At 37.9% G+C, this 19,758-nt stretch overlaps 2 protein-coding genes across 14 annotated transcripts; one reads left to right on the top strand and one right to left on the bottom strand.

The window, feature by feature from the left end:
• The first annotated feature begins 2,105 nt into the window (after positions 1 to 2,105).
• On the top strand, positions 2,106 to 4,669 carry LOC105045958 (protein GRAVITROPIC IN THE LIGHT 1). Of its 4 annotated transcripts, none has more exons than XM_029264755.2 (2): positions 2,106 to 2,571; positions 3,058 to 4,669. In XM_029264755.2, the coding sequence occupies exon 2, from the start codon at positions 3,082 to 3,084 to the stop codon at positions 4,414 to 4,416; it is 1,335 nt and encodes a 444-aa protein (XP_029120588.1). In that variant the 5' UTR covers positions 2,106 to 2,571; positions 3,058 to 3,081; the 3' UTR covers positions 4,417 to 4,669. The 4 variants fall into 4 exon arrangements, with proteins under 4 accessions (XP_029120588.1, XP_073114523.1, XP_010922714.1 ...); XM_073258422.1 differs by having other exon boundaries at positions 3,038 to 4,669; XM_010924412.3 differs by having other exon boundaries at positions 3,027 to 4,669.
• Positions 4,670 to 8,239: 3,570 nt separating this feature from the next.
• Positions 8,240 to 18,839, bottom strand: LOC105045959 (potassium transporter 2). 10 transcript variants are annotated; one of them, XM_029264753.2, is made up of 10 exons: positions 18,635 to 18,839; positions 17,356 to 17,452; positions 16,754 to 16,985; positions 16,419 to 16,664; positions 16,255 to 16,308; positions 15,266 to 15,526; positions 14,395 to 14,447; positions 14,161 to 14,284; positions 10,059 to 10,313; positions 8,240 to 9,702 (listed from the first exon to the last, which is right to left on the bottom strand). In XM_029264753.2, the coding sequence occupies exons 2-10, from the start codon at positions 17,392 to 17,394 to the stop codon at positions 8,648 to 8,650; spliced, it is 2,319 nt and encodes a 772-aa protein (XP_029120586.1). In that variant the 5' UTR covers positions 17,395 to 17,452; positions 18,635 to 18,839; the 3' UTR covers positions 8,240 to 8,647. The 10 variants fall into 10 exon arrangements, with proteins under 10 accessions (XP_029120586.1, XP_010922717.1, XP_010922716.1 ...); XM_010924415.4 differs by having other exon boundaries at positions 16,754 to 16,988; positions 18,611 to 18,838; XM_010924414.4 differs by having other exon boundaries at positions 16,754 to 16,988; positions 18,635 to 18,838.
• Positions 18,840 to 19,758: the final 919 nt, after the last annotated feature.

The following is a 19,758-nucleotide window of genomic DNA, read 5'->3' as shown; positions in this document are numbered from 1 at the left end:
GGTCAAAAACTTTCAGAATCATCATCCTATGAGATTACATAGGATGTTTGCTCGCTTTATTAGGAGTGACTGATTCCTTATTGATCATTCATATCCTCCATGCACACTTCACCATATCCAGAACATCTCATACATGGATCAAAGATCTAAGCTAAGTAGTGAACCAAAACATGGATCCATATACACAAGGTACCATGGTGACCTTAGGTCTAAAGATCACTTACACAATTCTCATTAGAAAATCATTAGTTGACATGTAAATAAGATTCCATTTGATATTTTTTCGTAAGTCAATTTAGTGAACTCATTCTCTAATGAGCACTCATATCTTTGTATTAGTGTCATTACACAAGTGGTTGTGAGATCAACTACCCTCATTTCTGAGCATATATAGGACATGCCAGTCTTACTAGTATCATTGATCTCCGATTCAATATACCAACGACTAGAAATATTTTAGGTTAGGACTATCAAGGATTTAGGTCTCACTGACATGATCTTATAATGGCCCTAAAATCATTGTCCGGACCTATGGGGTTCACTATAATCTTAAGAATAACAAGATGCAGTATATAATGAATCAAAAATACTTATTTTATTAAAATAAATATCAATTACATGAGTTTGAAAGATAAATTACAAAATATACCCTATCGCATCCCATATGCAATTGACTTATAGGATATAATTCTTTCACACCGAGCACAACAGAAATCAGATTCTTCCATCCAAAACCAACTCTTTCTGTACTTCATATTTCGAGACAATAGCTCTCAATTGAAATATTTATATAATAATAGTAAAGCAATATATAGATATTAGAGATGGCATTCCGTGTTGACACGTAAGATTTTAGAGTATTTTTTCTGTATGACATATAGTGAGATGCTTGATAAGTCTCAATCAGATGGGGGGCTTAGATATTAATATAAATATATATAATAATAATAAAATAATATATAGATATTAAGAATGGCATTTGGTATTGATACATAAGATTTTAGAGTATCTTTTCTGTACACCACGTGGCAAGATGCATGAGGAGTCTCAAACGGATAAAAAGCTCGGATATTAATATAAATAATATATTAACACGTAAGATTTTAGAGTATTTTTTCTATATGCTATGTGGCGAGATGCTTGATGAGTCTCAATCGGATGGGAGGCTTGAATATTAATATAAATATAAATATATATAAAAATAGTAAAGCAATACATAGGTATTAGGAATGATATTCCGTGTTGATATGTAAGATTTTATAATATTTTTTCTGTGCGCCACATGGCAAGATGCTCGAAGAGTCTCAAACAGATAAGAGGTTTGGATATTAATATAAATGTAATATTAATTTATTATAAGATAACACTATATCATAATAATTTATTATATTGACATAATATTAATATATAAATATTATATTAATACAATATTAATATTTTAATATAATAAATTTATTAATATAGATATAAATATAATATTAAGTGTAATATTATATTAATATATTAATATAAATATTATATTAATAGTAATAAAATATTATATTAATATTATATTAAAATATAATAAATATTAATTTTAGTTTGAAAAATATTTTTGTCCTCAAATTTTAGCCTAAAATCAGTATTTTAGATGATCTTAGATATCCACAATCTATTTTGGATATTTTCTTTCTATTTTTCATTTTTGAGAGTGTCAGTCGGGTGGGAGAGTCAAATATATCTAAAAATTTGGAGCTCAGATCCTTTCATTCTCCTGATAATCAAAATTATTAATTTTTATAATTTTTATATTTTTATTGATTTTTTTTATAGTTTCTCGATATATTCTGTTTATGTTGGATATTTTCTTTCTATTTTTTTTTTGTTCTAAACATCGTACCTCTTATATTTTAAACATCATAAATTATTAATTTTTAAATAATTTTATTATTTTAATTTATTTTGATTTAAATTATTATTTTAAATATCTTATTTATTTTTTATTTATTTTAATTAAATTATAAATTAAATTATTATATTTATAATTTATTTTATATTAAAATTTATTATTGTGATATTATCCTCCTATATTTGTAAAACCAACGAGTCCAACGCCGCCCGGCCACCATACTAGTTCTAAAGATAAAACATTAAAAATGCAGTGTATTAAGTTCAAGAACATCCCTTTTCTTGTCTTTTCGCTTTTTGAATCTCGTCTCCTTCCTCGGGAAAAGCAAACCAAATCTAATCCAAAATCCATGTTGCACCGAAGTTTAGGGTTTCTATGCCATTCGGTCGGCCACCAGTTTTGACGATTTCCATTAGAGAAGAGGAACCGATCCCTCCGCTCTTTCCGACTCTTAATTCATTAATTCGAGAACCCCTCACGCGAAGGAATTTGAATCGATCTCGGGAAGCTCGAAACCCCATTCGTACCCACTCTTCTGCCCGAAAGCCTGGAACCCGTGCTCACCATTCGCAATGCGCTAGCGGGAAGCGCGAAAGTTCTCATCTTGGATGATTCGATGATCTCGGAAGGCTAATGGATATAGAAGGTTGCTGCTTTTGAGTGCTTCCGATTTGTCTCCGAAGGTAATTGGAGCTAAACCCTAATCTATCTTGTTCCGTTCTCTTTGTTGGCTAAAACCCTAAAAACTAATTTCTTTTCTGTTTGTCACTATGGAGGTCAGAAACCTGAAATCTATATATATATCTGGGTTTCTCGTATGACATTATTTCGCTTAAAGAGCGTTCCGTTTTTTAGGAGCTAAAACCCTGTTATTGATGCAAAACCTTAACTTTTTTTTCCCCTCTCTCTGCATTGTTAAAAATCACTTCACCGAAGTCCTTTTCGTTATTCCGCTTTTAAGCTTCAAGCTTTTTTGCTGCTTTTTTTTTTCTTCCTACGTTCACCTTTTTTTTCCTCCTAGTTTCTTAGATTTCATAGCTCGAAAAGCGTTCTTCCTTGTAGTTTTTAGATAGTGATCTGTCCAGCTCCCAAGTAATGAATATGCTTAAAATCATTTCTCTCTGATAAGTTTCTACAGCTCTAAAACAGAGTACTCCTTTTCAGAACAGAGCGCTTTTCTAATCGTAACGCTGATGGAATCTGCTTTACCAAGAACTACAAAGAATTCTTCCAACATCCCTGGTGTCTTTCTACACTTTCCAAGGCTACGTAAGCTGAAATCTGTTGGTCTATCCGGCAATGAGAACTTGAAATCCACTCACGTCGACCGCTTTATTGCTGAAGAGGCCAATTGCTGTGATGACAATGGAGACAGAAAGATCCACCCCCAGCCATTGGAGGAAACCATGGTCGCAAGCTCTGAGTGCTTGGAAGAGGCTGTGATCTCAAGGCTATTTGCCACTATCTCTGCTCTCAAAGCAGCCTATATCCAGCTCCAGCAAGCCCACATCCCTTATGAGCCCAAGAAGATCCATGCCGCCGATGAGCTCATGGTCTCCGAGCTGGAATCCCTTTCTGAGTTGGAGCATTTGTATATCAATAAGCAAATATGTGATCCCAAGCTTCCATCTTCTCTAGATCTCAAGATTCAAGAGTATCAGGAGATGCTGGCGGAATTGCAAACAAAAATACGGTGCAGAGAGTCGGAGATTACTCATCTGAGATTGGAAATGGAGGAATTGGATTGGAAGAATGTAGAATTGGAGCAGAAGATTAAGCTGCAAATGTTGCCTGAAGAGGAACTATTTCCGCTTCGGCAAGAATTGACTCCAGCTTTGTTTTTGGAGGTCTTTAACTTCACATCTAAATCCATCCATGACTTTGCAAAGCCACTGATTAGCTTAATGAAAGCTTCTGGTTGGAACCTGGATAAAGCTACAGGTTCAATATATGGTTCAGTTATATATGCTGAAAGATCTCACAAGAAATATGCATTTGATGCCTATCTCTCTCGGGTAATGCTTGGTGATGCTCAGGACGAGTTCTTTAGTTTGGAGCAATTTGATCGTGTTATGAGCTTTCGGAACCCTTTTGATGCTTTGATGGAAGATCCGGATTCTAGTTTTGGGAGATTTTGCCGATTGAAGTATGTCATGGCAGTGCCATCGAAGATGGAATGCTCATTTTTTGGTAACTTGGATCAAAGGGCATTCATTTTGGGTGGGGGACACCCAAGAACGCCATTTTATCAAGCATTCACAAGAATGGCAAGATGGATTTGGGCATTGCTGGTTTTGGTGCATTCCTTCATTCCGAAGGCTGAATTCTTTTATGTCAAGAGAGGGGATGATTACTCCAACAACTACATGGAGAGTGTAGTGAATCAAGTGTCGACTGAAAAAGGGGAGAAGCTTAAGGTTGGGTTTACTGTGATGCCAGGGATTAAGATCGGAGGCACAATCATCCGGTGCAGGGTTTATCTGTCCAGGATGCAGACTTCAGCCAGGAGCTTTGGTTTTCCATGGTAGCTATAGGAGGTAACTTTCTGCTTCAAAAATGGCGAATGATGTTAGTTCTCTATGTTGTAATCTATACTTCATATGGAAGCAAGAGTAAGCTTGCCACTATGTAAAGGAACAAAAGCCGGAAGGTCACATACACTAGCAGTTTTGCGTCATCGTAAAGTTCGAAATGGATGCTTTGTAAGACTCTTGATTTGCTGCTCAAACTTGTTCCAGCATTTGAGTGATTTGGAAATGCTAATGTGTTGATATATAAGTTTTGAAAGTTATTTTCTATATTTTATTAGACAGAATACAGCAATCATGGATACTTCATATATGTTAGATAAAGCAGATAAAACAGAAGGTATTAAAATTCTCTTTAATCTAATACATTGTATATATGAATTTTGGGAAAGAAGAACAGGTTATCTTGAGAAAAGCTTGAAGAAGAAGTTGGTTGAGTTGGATTCCTTTAAACATGCCACATAGACATTTATTCCTAGGTTGTCGACCTGTCTTGCTCTCCCCTGGTGTCCCTTTTGCCCACCGTGCAACTCTTGCCCACCCGACCGTTCTCCACATATTGCCATCAAGTAGCATTTTAATCAAGCGCAGAAGATATGGAGCCATGAAAGATAAATCATTTTTGATCATTCGACAGGGAAATACTCTACTTTTATGTGATTATTTAGCTCACTAAGCTTGTCTGAAAACATTCATTGATACTGCAAAGTTTCTCAATTATTCTCGACTTTTCTGTCATCAGCAAACCAATTATTTTATCACTGCTTAACAGGGGGGGAAAATCTCCTTTTCTTTCGCTTATTTTTTGTTTCGTAATGTATATCGTTATAATACTTCGCTTGTTAATTATGAATTTTTCTTTGTTTCAGTAAATTATTTAAATTCATCAAACTGCTTCCAATATTCAATTCTGTATCAAGAATCTTGTAACAATCTTCGCCATATTACGTAACATGGAAAATAGCGCATGATGCATCAACATAGGATTTTAAAAAAATCTTTGTAGGTTCCACCGATCTTCTTCTCAAGAGCACCATAAAAATTCATGGCCCTCAAATAGAAAACCCAGTGATTGCTTGTGCATAACTACCGCCTGTTCCCTGGTCGTTCTTCCTCCAGGTCTGGTGGTGTCCCTTGTCTCCTCTATAAGCTGAGCATCCTCAGAGAACCCGACCTGGGAGGTGTCAAAGGCTGCTGTTACACTCCCAAACAAGGACCGCTTTCTCTTGTTGGCATCTCTATTCTGCCCATCCTTCTCTCTCTTAGCCCAAGCCTTCACCAACCTAATGGAGGTTCTGCTGGGCTCGAGAGCTGACAGCTTCTGCTAGGATGGTGGAAGAGCCTTCGTTCAAGTGGTTATTCGTTGGACCAGGTCCACCGCTCAGCTGGTGGACCAGACCATCGAAGAGCAACATGCACAAGAACTGGCAAAGCGGAAAAGAGAACAATATTAAATGCGCTTCGATTGCTTCATGGTTGAGTTGGTCCACCAACTCAGCGGTGGACCTGGTCGAACTAAAAATTGTACCATGTTTATGAGCCGAGCGAGGCTTGGAGCCATGCTGGGGAGGTCCACAAGGTGGGAGGATTGTGGTTGCCTTGTGCTTGCGTGGAGGACTCTTGTTTTGCCACTTGGACAATAAGATTTTGTGGTGCGTGAAGGGGGACGTGGCATGGTTTGGAGCCTCCAGAAACTAGACGAGGGGGTGGGCCAAGGTTGAATCAAGCATAAGTTTGAGAGGATTGTATCTGGCTATGCTGGTATCAGTAACAATGCCTCATTTTCTTGAAGCATGGACGTGGAATCCTTCAACTTATGGAGATTATTAACACGTTGCTCGTGCCATGCATGCGACAAGTTTCAACAGATGTTATATAAGTGATTAATGCAAGCCATAAGTCCACATCCAATTCAATTTAATTTGATATGTATGCTCGCTTTTCTTTCAGACATTCGGAGGATTGCACCGCAGCTGGACTGGTTTTCGTTAATCCAGCAGAGAGGGTAACACAACTTCCTATAGATCGCCTCTATCCTCTGCTTCTGCTTCACGTCCAATCTGACGTCGTTGATGATGGAAACAAAAACTACGATATCGAAATATTACATCGGGCCTGCAAAAAAAGAAAAATCAGCTCACACTGGAGGAGATGATGAAGGCCCGATGGGGGACTCTTAGACGTTCAAGTCGATCGGAGTTTCGAGCATAGGAAGAAAATGAGAGAGAGTGTATGGTATAGCTTGAATTAGTGTACCATTATTTTTTTTTTTTACAAAGATTTTTTTTTTACCTTTTTTTTATATATATAGAGGTATCGGAGTTTATTATGTCCTAACCCATAGGTTGTTAAGCCTGAACCTGTAAGTTGTTAGTCATATGTGTCTGTTGCACCCACGTGGTCATATTTTGAAAGCTTGTTGGGAAATTTCAATTGCTTTCCTGTATGACAAGTAGAGCTGATAGGATGAGATCGGCATGCAGTCGAGGTATCGTCCATGATCCGTAGGACTTTATTTGTTGCACCTACGTGGCCATATTTTAAAAGCTTGTTGGGAAATTTCAATTGCTTTCCTGCATGACAAGTAGAGCTGATAGGATGAGATCGGCATGCAGTCGAGGTATCGTCCATGATCCGTAGGACTTTATTTTTGATGATCAGCGAAATCTCGACCTGGAGACCGGTGAGGCTTATGGGTTTCGTTCTCGTGGGTAATATAAAGCATTAATCCGAAGGTTAATCATACTTCGATCCGAATGTCGAAGGGTTGTCGAACTTGTGCGATCGTTTTATTACTTCATTTTTGACGAACTCGACAGTGCCCACCATCATTTTAGTATTTTCACTGTTCTGAGATTTTTTAAGAAATCATGGCTGAGGTGGCACGATCCTGTAACACCATCTATACGATCATAGTTGCCGACTCAAACGAAAAAAAGTCAGCTTTGAGTATGGAGTCTCTCTCTCTCTCTCTTGGGCGTGCGCGCGCTCCATGTGAAGTGATCTCAGGTTGCATGGTTTTAGTAAGAAGATTTACTAAAATTTTCATTATTATACTTTTCAAGATGGGGAGAGGGACTCATCTATATCATAATTATCCAGGTTAAAATTGATGAGTTGAGACCTTCCATCATCAAGTCACATGCCCAAGCTAGTAATATAAATGGAAATAGATGTCTTTGGATGAAAAACTGATCATAGGGGTATCTTCCACCTCATCGAATTGTTATTTTAGCACTTGGAGGTTTCTTGGGCCTAGACAATAATTTATCGTCAGATCGTGGAAGCGCCGATCAGATGACCTAGGCATACAAATTTCTGGCACGAAAAAAATGGATCTGAATATTTAGCACACCATTATTGCACCGAACGTCAGAACCAAAAGCATAGAAAGGACAGTCAATGTTCATGCTCATCCAGATGAAGTTGGTGGCCGTAGCTGCAATTTTTGTATGTACTGCACGATGAAAATATAAAACATTGGATACAATTTACAAGTATTACAAATAAAAATAGATGTATTTTGGAGATCTCTTACCTATGCATCAAACAGTTCAAAATTGAGAGGAATAAGATGACCACCTTGAAGCTCCCATATGAGAACATTAAGGAGCTATGTCATTTCCAAGCCCTAATGGTCATAGATGACAACTTGAAGAGTCCATCTTCAAGTCATTTTGTGTAATCACAGCCAGGATTCCATGAGCTTGCCTCATGTGCTTGAGTATAGCATATTTGTATATGCTTGAGGAATAAAACAACCCTTGTGAGTGATAAACTTGATCTCTCAACAAATAATAAGTATACCCCCAACATAGAGAAGTAGACCAAAAAAGTGAATAACCATTTGTTCAAAACTTACAAAAATCTACAGGCTGTTGCATTAGTCTTTTTCAAGTTAGAAATTATACATGACACATCCAAACAAACTTTTAATGCTGACCATACTATCATTGCTCTGATATCATCGGATCATTTTATGGAGACCTACAATTTCAATATACAATATAACCATGGTCAGCTCTATTCATGAACAACTCAAATGGCCTGTAGGAGATTGGAGCTAGGCTGCAACCTCAATAAGGAGGCTTTCTCTCAAGCTTCAGTTTGTATCTTACCCCATTTAAGGCTTTCCAAACACATTATATCTTCCCCAGGTCTTTAGCCAGTAATTGCTTACCTCTATGCATCTGCACAGACTGGCACACTAGATGACCACACAGGCTTCAGCTCACAAGACATAGACCATCCCAACTTCAAGGAGAGATGCTGGAGGCACTCGGAGAGCCACATCTGGCCCCCGGCAATTCCTCTTTAGGAAATTGTAGCCAAAATTAATTGCTATCTTCTTCATGATCGACGATCCTGGTTTTGCGTGTACATGTGAATGTCCCAGGATGAAAGCAGTACCAGCCTCTCGTGCTGTCAACAGGTCCTCCAGCTCCTCCCTTGCAGGCCCATCCTTCTTTGAGCAATCAGTATCCTCTATTTGGAACCTAACTTTTTTCACACTGTCCACAGGTTCCAACTCTTTAACATTTCTTTCACTTAAGGACTGCGTTGAGCTCCTTGCCTGTTGGATGCTTTCCTCGAATTCATAGTCTCTTGGCAGCAGGCTTCCAATAACAGTGAGCTGACCATCAACAACATTGCTATGCTGGTTTCCATGATAGGATGCTTCAGACTGTATGAATTCAGCTAGACTCATAATGAGCTCAGACTCAAACGAGTCCATGTCCTGGTGGACATCGCGATAGCCATACCGCACAATGCACCGATAAGACCGGTGATCTGGTGGGCCCACTCGACCCACAAGGTACCTTTCTGCAGGTGGCACAAATGGAACAGGAATATATTTTATACAAACAAAAACTAAGATGTGGTGGAATGCCGGGAGGTTAGTTACAAAGTGCGAAAAGTTAGCCGGCACACCAGATACAAGGTCAGAGTACACAAGGCCAATGCCAGGAACACGTGTAATGCCAAGGGAGTTGCCCAGTGCAAGGAGCCAGTCTAGGGAGACCTTGTTGTGTAAATCAAACTCATACTTCTTAGTTGTGGCATAGTGCCAGGTAAACATAACAATCATAAGGAAGAGGGCAAGAAGGATGGGAAGCCAAGCACCATCAAGAAATTTAACAAGGGACGCAGAGAAATAGAGGGCCTCAATGGAGCCAAAGAAAAAGAGAAAGCAAAGGGCCAAAAGAGGGGACTTGTGCCATCTTAAGATTATGACCAAGGAAGTGAGGCATGTTGTAACCAGCATCACCGTGATTACTGCCAGGCCTGCATTGGACAAGAAGGGGAAAACACTTTGTTAGAAGAAGTTGGGGATTAGTCAAGCTTTATAGAAGAGAGCACTAATAAAAGCAGTCAAAATTAAGTGTTAGTAGAAACAGATTGAAGAGGTCATGAAATTTGTAAACAAATTGTTTTTTTTTTTTATAATAAAAAAAGCATGCTAGAATTTGGCACTACTTAACAGTAGAACACAATGCAGAGTTTGATGCCTCATCAATCTTCGTGGAAAAAGTATCCAGTGCGCTGGACATGCTAATTATATAATGCATAACTAAACACAAAATAAGCATATTGGAAAGGACTGAAGACCTCAACATCAATATTTTTATGTATGAACATACCTGATGCATTGCCCATGTGTTTTGTGTCTCTGAAGCCGACAGCAACTGCTACACAGAGAACCATGAGCATCCAATTGATCTCTGGGATATAGATCTGGCCATTTATCTTGTTGGAGGTGTGAACTACCTTGACTCTTGGGAAGCAACCAAGACATTGGCTTTGGTTTATGATAGAGAATGTTCCACTAATAATTGCTTGACTTCCCACAATGGAAACTAGTATGGCTATCACAAGGACAGGCCATCTTACCCATTCTACACACAGAGACACACATTATTAAAAGGACCTTCAGTGAATCACAATTAATTTTATACAAGCTAAATCAAATACTACAGAAAAAGAAGGGAAAACATAGAAACTTAATAGTCAAAACTGAAAGCATATTTTAGTAAGGACTATACATAGTTGGCAAATTTGCATTGAAAAGACAATACAAAGCCCTTTCCTAGAGACCAGGTTAGTGTTCAAGATGATGTAGCAGTAGGAGTTATATCTGTTGGTTCTGTGATACAGATATTCTATTAGAACCAGGCCTAAGCCAATTCATGAGCTGAATGATTCATTGCCTTTATGAGTGGCATATATTGATCCAACATGCCTATTTTAATGCTTGCAAGTACTCATTAAGCAACTCAATCCAAGTCCTATTGTATGTCGTAACTTTTTAGCATCAATAGTTACTATTTTCTTATTAGAGGAATTCTTTGTGCACCGCGGGCGGTGCAGAACTGCGTGCATTGCCTGCGGTGATTGGTTCATATGTGGGGCCGGGGTGCGATGCACGAAAATAAAATTTTTTTTTGTCAGCCCCATGCGGAAACCAATCACCGCGGCAGGGTGCATGCGGTTCTGCACCACCCGCGGTGTACGAAGAATTTTGCTTTCTTGTTATACTGAAATCCAAGAGGCTTAGGCTAGTTGATGGAGTTAAGAAAAGCCATTGCAGTCTCAAAAATGGTTGAAAATCCATATTTACTGTGATATATTAAAAAAGGTGAAATAGTTTTCTTCCCCTGCTTGATCAAAAACAGATTCATATTGAGATTTAAATTCCCAATATCGGTCTTCTGGTGAATATAATATTCGTTGAGAACCCATGTCCTCCCCAATTGTTTCCAATATCTGCGAGTTATGTTTCTCTGATGCCCATAAAGGATGTGATTTCCTTCCTTTCCATCATATATGCAACCAAGTAAGCCTACTCCTTTTCTACAGGGTGTTTCTAGTCTTAACTTCATCATCTTGGGGAATGTTTCAAAAGATCCGAGAGAATGCAATTACAACAAAAGCATCTTTTAATGACTCCAAAGACAGTAATAATGGTCTCATGAGTTCAAGAAATTGGCTCCTGTATTAGGAACTAATGTGGTGCAAATAATATGAAAAATGTATATGTCCTATATTTTCAAATACGTACCGACTCAAAATCATCTCCAATGCCTGTTCCAACTTCGAATGAAAATAGTGCAGTATGGATTCTAGGTTAACAGCCAATTCTCAAAAGCATGTCAAGCTATGAAATGGAATTTAATTTGATATTTTTGAATGCTTTGGTGTAGAAGTAACACTACATAGGAATACTTGGCAGATGAGAATTCGGAGTGGACAAATATAGTTGGGACAAGGCTTGATGGTTATGCTTATGGTCTTGGTACATCCTTTGCTGAAAACAATGTAAGAAAGCTACATGCTGTGTATCCTCCTAAGCTCACATCTTTATCCATATCAAATAAGAGTAAAAAAAAATATATTGCTAATTAGTAACAGTTCCTTTTATGATTTCAAGTAATGTATCTACTTGATGTGTTTTCCTATGGTGAACAATATTTAGTTCCTTAGGAGTTCAAATTTTTGGTGCCTCTACTGTGAATTAATATAATAAAATGATAAATATAGTAGAGGCACAATCTACTCCTCTGGCTTCGTTTTCTCCCACTGTGGATTATATGAAGTTTCAGCCAAATCTACAAAACCAATCTAAAAGTGGAGCTGACTTTGGAGTTTTGACCTTAAACCGAACATAAAGCGACACTTTTGTATATTAGGGCAACTTATGTTGCTGTCTTGGTCTTCAACTCCCAAATATCATTTTTCTAATTAAACTCCATTCCCCACTTTCAAGAAGAAATAGGAGACAAGGGTATGTCTATGTTAAAGCTTATTATCTCACAAACTTCATGATCTGACATGTCTAGTCTCAGGACTTCCCCATGGTCACACAAAAGAATCCTTTAAACAGCTTGCCACAAGACAAATCACCTAAAAGACCAGTTATGCTTGAGTGAGTTTTTATCCTATAACCCTTCATTTTTTTCCTACACCAAAGTTAGCATTATGTATACCTCTATCTTTGTCTCACTGATCTTAGGCCTTTGTGCTCTCTATCCATTCTTATCTGAAAAATAGACATAGTTATCCTTTACCATTTTTCTTATGGAGTCAATTCATTTTCACCCTTTAATGTCATGAAATAGCACAATATTGTAGCAATCAATGTACAGGAAGAAGCCTCCCTTGAATATTGGCAAACATTGTGCATACATTACTAGTGCCAACAAGATCTAAAAGTCTAGTCCCATTTCACTTGCAGACTTCTTGCCTTCGCCTATTGTGCCTTGCACCTGTCATCGCTCCATAAAGGTCTTTGCTGTTACAAGTATTTCTTCATTGATCATCATTGTCCACCAAAAATTACTGTCCATACTCTAAAATATGCACGTCCAAGTCATATGTATTTTCATGGGTAACCAGAGTAACGTGGGGGAAGGAGAAAATATGATCTGTCCATTTTGCCAATACGGTTCATAGAATTCCATGTTTGCATGTTTAAATTTTTGTTCATGCATTCTCTCATAGCTTCATATGTAGTTTTCCTACATTCATCAGGGCTCTCCTAATATTCATGATGCCATAAAGAAGAAAAAAAGATTGGTAATGATATCCAGCAATCTGTCCTATCTTTTTTAATATTTCTTCAGGTATCCCATTTCATATTAAAGCAATTGTGCTAAATATTCATTCACTCTAATCTACTCCTTATCTATAAATAGTTACTGTTATGGCATCCTAGTTTCCCACATTTACATGGGTGTCTTCTCAAATTCTTACATTTTCATCAATATCCTTGTTCAACATAGACCAGACAGATATTTATTTCCACCTCTTCTAGATAATACCATCCTTCACAAACAATTTATCATTCACATATACATGCATCCTGTGCACAGAACAACAATACAAAATTATAAATTTTTAGCTCCAGCACCATAGCTTTAACAAATATATTGTCCAACTCATACGCATGTTCATATGACTGCGGTGTATTACATGTCTCAAAATATAGGTATCATCCTACCCTCCTTACCCTGTTGCAAGTTTAGTTTGTATAATTGCTTCAAATTTCCCTAATTAGGTTCTATATTTTCTCTTAAAAGTTTGGTTCTTTATTTTGTTTCTATTTTGAATTTGTACCTTAATGCAGGAACCTATTTCTACTTATTGTTCATTAGAAATTGGTGGCTCACTGTTATGCGCTCATCCTCATGTGCTTTCATCCTTGACCTTTAGACTCTCCAAGTATATTAGGTACGCCCAGCCGTCTATTCCACTTTACATCTAGCTTCAGCTACAGATTCCACTTTTAATCCCTGATAATTCACTTGTGATATATTTTAGCCCATCTTTCTTTAAATTCCTCCACCTTCAGCTCTCCCTACCCTTCCTACTCTTGATGTGCCCCTAGAACTGCACATCTGTGCTGGATGATTAATATTCCCAATGAAATATTATAAGCCATATGCATTAGTCATTCATTTCATCATCAGATAACTAACAACATAATTAATGATGATAATAGTTTCCATTTGCAATAGTCATGATATGAGGCAGTTGTGTACTTCCAAACAACTACTTGTATCCTGCCTGTGAGAAGACCAACCACAGAATATGGTGCAATTTGCTGCTATAAAACAAAACAGACAGGAAATTATCTTGGCATTCATAATCATCAAATATCCAAATATCTTGCTCCATAGGACTGTTTTGTTACTTAGAAAGCTATATGCTGGAATAACCTTGAGGAGCAGAAAATGCAAGAATTACCTGGAACAGAAACATAAAAACCAATATGGTAACTTGTGTCATTTTTGTGATGTCTGGATAAATAAGCTGCTTGACCCATGTATCCCAGTATTAGTGCTGGATAAACAAATAAAGTGAAAGCGATCTGCAGTAACCAGCATGAGAGAGGTATTCATGAAGAACGTAAAAATTTAATACAATCAAAATATGAAGGGCAAAAAAAGGAAAACCTGAATTGAAGTGTATGAGAAATACCTGAATTGAAGTGTATGAGAAATGACCAAGATCTGCAAACATTGCCTCTGAACCTGCAAAAAGATGGTTAATAATATTCAAATGAAGCATCATCTGTAATCAAATTAACTACGGTTTCACATTTTATCAAGGGTTTCTTCCATGTCAGATATTGGATACATCTGGGACAGCAATAGAGCACTCGTAAATTAATATTATACATGAAGCATCATCTGTAGTCAAATTAACTATAGTTTCACAGTTTATCAAGGGTTTCTTCCGTGTCAGATATTTGATACATCTGGGACAGCGATAAAGCATCCATAAATGATGACAAGCTTACGAATCATGATATTTACCACCAACTTTTGCTATTTTTAAATCCCTAACATTAAGACCTTAGTTTTTCATTAGTAACTGAATTCTATCTCCTTCTGTAAATTACTATAAATGATTCGGTCTTATTGTGGGGGGGAAAAAGAAAACTTATAAGCATCTCATAATGAAATATTCATATGGAAGCTAAAGCCAGCAATTTAATGTACTTTAGTCATTGGAAAACAAAATCCCTCTTGGTTTAATGTAGACTGCATTAAGTTCAAGTTTTATATCATCAACTTGATATCCATTGTCTTCCTCATCGACCAACATGGATTTTGAAGTAGGTATGAAAAAGCGGCCTGGTGCACAAGGCTCATGCCATTGTAGGGTCTCGAGAAGGTCAAGTGTAGGTAACTGTACCCCAGCATATGAAGAGACTATTTCCATACTTTGAACCCCTGACACCCAGATCATATTGGAGGAACATTACCATTGCACCAAGGCTCACCCTCAAATATACTATTAATACATAAAAATTAGCTATGTTTTTTATGCTTCTTTAAAACATTACCTGTCATGCATAATAGGACACCACCCAAGGACATCCACCCAGCCTTTCTTGTTTCCTTCAAGAACTTGAACATGTAATATGGAGAAAGTGCTTTGTAGATATGTGGATTCCACTGAATGATATTGCATATGCCAAGTGCACTAATGCACAGTAGCCAAGTCAAGACAATTGGTGCAAACAAGAAACCAACCCGATGAGTGCCATAGTGTTGGAGCACAAACAAACACAATATTGCGAAGCAAGTGATAGGAACCACAACATCTGCAGATTACCGGATACTGGTCAGATACAGTTGATGAGATATAAAAAGAGCATTCAACAGATTTAGCAGATATGATTACTTATGATAGAGATATAATATGTTGTAAAGTTAGAGAGATCTCCTAAAATGTGTAGATGAACCAGCAGAAACATATCATAGTTAATGCAAAATTGTACAAAGAGTGAAATTACTGGCATGATATGAAAATGATTATCAGATGAAGTGAAATATTGCTGATTCTATTGCTTGACATTAGGTTGTGACTCGAAACAGTGACAACAAAAGTTGTAACAGATAATCAACCTTGTGGCAACAGAAGTACTTTTGCTTGGAAAGGTAAACTAGTTAAGTAGTAAAAAGGTATAAGACCAAGAAGTAATGTTTGAAAGTGGAATAGCTTGATTGTTAAATAACAAAAAATTAGCACCCTCTAGTTGTGGAATCAGCTTATTTATAACTCAAATAATTTAAATAAAGTAACAGATATAAAGAATATTAGGATTAGCTAGCAAAATTATGTGCATTTGTGGCATATATATAACTCCTTTCTTTTGATTCTATCATAATCTGTAAGAGTTATGCCTCTTATTAACACAAATAAAAGTTATAGATAATCAAAACATGAACTCAAAGGTCTTTTACTTTCACTTGAAGGCTAATTCAATAGGTTTAAGACAGTAACCAGCAGAAAGGTGCAGGAAACTAGTAATGTGGGTTGGACGCTTACATTCTTGGTGAACTTCAGACATAGACAACTGAAGCCCTGAGACAGCAGAGTAAACTGGATGGAAGAAAAATGGAGTTGTAAGTTTCCATCAAACAAAACATGAGAAAAATATGAACGCCATAAAAAGAATGTGAGCACTAGAAGAATGCACTAAAATAAGTTACCTGATATAGCTGGTGTGAGCACACCATCTCCAATCACCATGCATGTCCCAAGCATAACCACTATAAGCAACGCAATATGCAAGTTCTTGTGCTTCTCAAGCAAAACCTTGATCCTTGACTTATAATTTGCTTCTGGAGGGCACTCATGTCTGTATGTGGATAGTTCTTCATCTGCTGCCTGCCTATTAGGCAGAAGGCTCACCTTGGCATGTCTACATATCAATGAATACAATGCAAAAGTACCACCTGCAGATTTCTAACTAACAAAATTAACAAAGTGGGGTAATACAACTGCTACCATAAGAGAATTATGATTGTAAGAAAAAAGAACTTACCCTGGCCATTATCATCAGCTCTAAGAACTATGAAGACATACTTGAAAAGAGGGACAAGGGTAAGCGTCCAGAATACCAAGGAGAGCACACCATAGATCTCTTTATTACTCTCTGAATGGGTGATGTCATCTGCAAACGTACTCTTGTAGACATACAAAGGGGAAATGCTCAAGTCACCATACACCACGCCTAAACTTTGATATGCTAAAAGCAATGTTGCCTTCCAAGAATTCTTCTGAAACCAATTGGGCACTTATTCAGCAAACACATTCAGCCAAAAAATTGTGGAAGCATAAGTAAAATTCCATTATCCAGACTTGTAAAAACCAAAACAAGATTTCCATTCTTCCCTTCGCCATACCTTTTAAACTAACGTCATGATCAACACAAAACTACACACAACCACACAAGCCGGAGGAGTTTGAAAAAGTAGGAAAAAAAATGCTTTGGATAATTTAAGCACCTAGAGCGCATGGTTGGAGAGTTCAAGCGCTCAAAGCAACAGAAGCATGTCAAACTTGATGCCCATACATCTAGTATCACTATAAAATCAAAAATCACACACAACCACAAAAACTATGAACATAGTGTAAGAGACAAACCTTTTGAGATGTCGAACACTTTCCAATCTCAGGATCCATATCAAACTTGAACTCAATCTCCAATTCTACTCTTTGCAGGCTAGTCGCACGTGCAGATCTGCATTAGAGCAGCCAAAGTTCCTCAAGAATTGCACGAACAAGAAGATATCATGAAAACTGAGAGATGACTTAAAAGGACAGCAACAGAAACAAGAGCAATCTTCAGTATCACAACTATTTGATCGCCGCTTATCTTATACCCAATAGCCTAAGATCCAGACAAACACTCAATTGTGGACTCTTTTAGCGTCACGCACCATCTTTCCATGCAATAGCATACAACAAATCTACTTTCTCCGTGTTCAACGCAGCTTCATATGGAGAGAGACATGTTCACATGATAGCTCTGCTCTGATAGAGAAAAAACATATAACAATAAAAACTATAGGAACAAAAAGAGTACGTTCCCATGTGGAGAGATATCAAACTTAGCCTCTCTCACTATCTTAAACAGGAACAACCCACATGCCTGAATCACACCATTCTCTGCCCAAACATCTCACCATTTTCTTATCGCAAGTTTAGGTCATGAAGACGGGCAATGGAAATCGGCAGTAATAGCAAATATACAGATGGTGGAGCCATGTGGATTTCATTAGATTCGAAAAGGGGAACACACACACCAAAAAAAAAAAAAAAAAAATCCCCCACGTGAAAGGGATCACATCAAACTCGGTTACCCCTAGGCACACACCACAAGAATGGGCTCAATGTAAAAACTTACGAAGCTGTTAAAAAAAAAAAAAAAATCAATGACTAAAGTTAATTTAGAACCCTCCAACTTCCGAAACGATTAACAAGATATGAACTTTACCCAAATCCTCATTCCAAATCCATTAAAGAGGTGCCTGCACAACCTATTTGAGTACCGAATAGCATTGAAGAAAATGATCAAACCGGTCTAATGGTAAAAACTCGAGAAGCTGTAAAAAAAGGTACAAACTTCATACAAGTACTTCATCCCCAGATCCATTACAGAGGTGAAGTCCCATTATATCGAAAAGATCAGAACTTTACTATTACCTAGTCCCCAAAATCTACCTCCAATGCACATCCAATAATCAAAGCCCTAGCAAGCAGCAAAATCATTTCCCAGAACCTCATCCAGGCCCGTTTATTAATAGATGACGAAGGAGGCAAAGATGCAACGTTATCGCATTAAATCACTAAAATGGGCAGGAAAAAAACTAATGTCATCCATATGAGCAGGGGAGACCAGATTCAATGGCTTTGGCTCCACCTTGTTGGAGGCGACCATGTGAAGCGTACTCGCTTTTAATGCCCGGTGGCGCGGCGCCTAACGCTCCCAAAAACCCAAGTCGAACCTTCCGCCAAGCGAGGCGCCCGCCCGCCGATCCCCCACCCCACTTCCATTGGGCTCCTCGTCTCCTTCCGGTGGCTCTCCACTAACTCTCCCCTTGTCCTTTCTCGGTTCCACCTGAGGGCAGAAGCAAAACTAAAGATTTTTTGGCCGTTGGATTTGACTTCCACAGCGTGTCTGAACGGTAAATACGGGCACAATTTTAATCCCACTCACCCTCTCGCCTGGCATCTCTCTTTCAGACGGACCCTTGTTGTTTGCCGTTCTTTGAAGGTCGTGGGTCCCAACTGATTTGTGCCCTGTGGGACCCAAGTAGAGCTAATGAAAAGTAGACATGTCAGCGACATAAGGTGTAGCCTGTTTTATTGAAAAGAGCTTAATAGCCTGGAACTTGCGGAAGGGAAAATATTGGAAAGTTGGCGACGTGGCGTCTCCGCAGCGTGGGAGAGAAAATAATTTGACAGCCCAAGACCAACGCTGAAACCGCTACTAGAAAAACCATATTATACTCCATCCTAGCATGTTCAGGGCCTGTCGTTTTCTTCTTCTCTAATCTCTTCGGTTATTAATTATTATTATTATTATTATTACATTGCTGATGTGCACGTTACGTAGCAATGTAGCATTATAATGCATGGTTCCTCCTCTCTCCGTTTTTTTGTTGATATTAAGGATGTGTACAACACGTAAAATTACTCATGCAAGCCAAAGCAGACCCGCAAGTAGCGGCAACTTGGATGTAGAATTATAGCATAATAACCACTTGGACTCATTAGTCAATGGTCAGCAGAAAGCAATTGTATCTTATGGCGGATGTGGCTCTTGAACCGACAAGTATTTGTCTTTTGGAGTTCGGACATTTAGAAAAGGACTAACATGTGAGGTTGGGAAGCATCCCACTACAGCCATGTTGGTCAAAGTATGGTTAGAATTCTCCTATGATTATGTGATTGTTTATCTAACATCTCATTCCTAAGATGACAGGATTAGATACAATTTTATTATTCACATGATGGATTTGCATTTAGTGTTCGACGAATCCA

Source organism: Elaeis guineensis, chromosome 5 (genome assembly GCF_000442705.2).
Source record: "Elaeis guineensis isolate ETL-2024a chromosome 5, EG11, whole genome shotgun sequence".
Lineage (NCBI taxonomy): Eukaryota > Viridiplantae > Streptophyta > Magnoliopsida > Arecales > Arecaceae > Elaeis > Elaeis guineensis.
This window is presented reverse-complemented; position numbering and strand designations above follow the sequence as displayed.

Coding starts and splice junctions, on each gene's coding strand:
- LOC105045959 (XM_010924415.4), bottom strand. CDS start 17,394: ATGGATCCTGAGATTGGAAAGTGTTCGACATCTCAAAAG. Junction 14,285..14,394: donor TCTCATACACTTCAATTCAG/GTATTTCTCATA, acceptor TGGTTACTGCAG/ATCGCTTTCACTTTATTTGT. Junction 9,703..10,058: donor ACACATGGGCAATGCATCAG/GTATGTTCATAC, acceptor TGTCCAATGCAG/GCCTGGCAGTAATCACGGTG.
- LOC105045958 (XM_029264755.2), top strand. CDS start 3,082: ATGGAATCTGCTTTACCAAGAACTACAAAGAATTCTTCCAACATCCCT.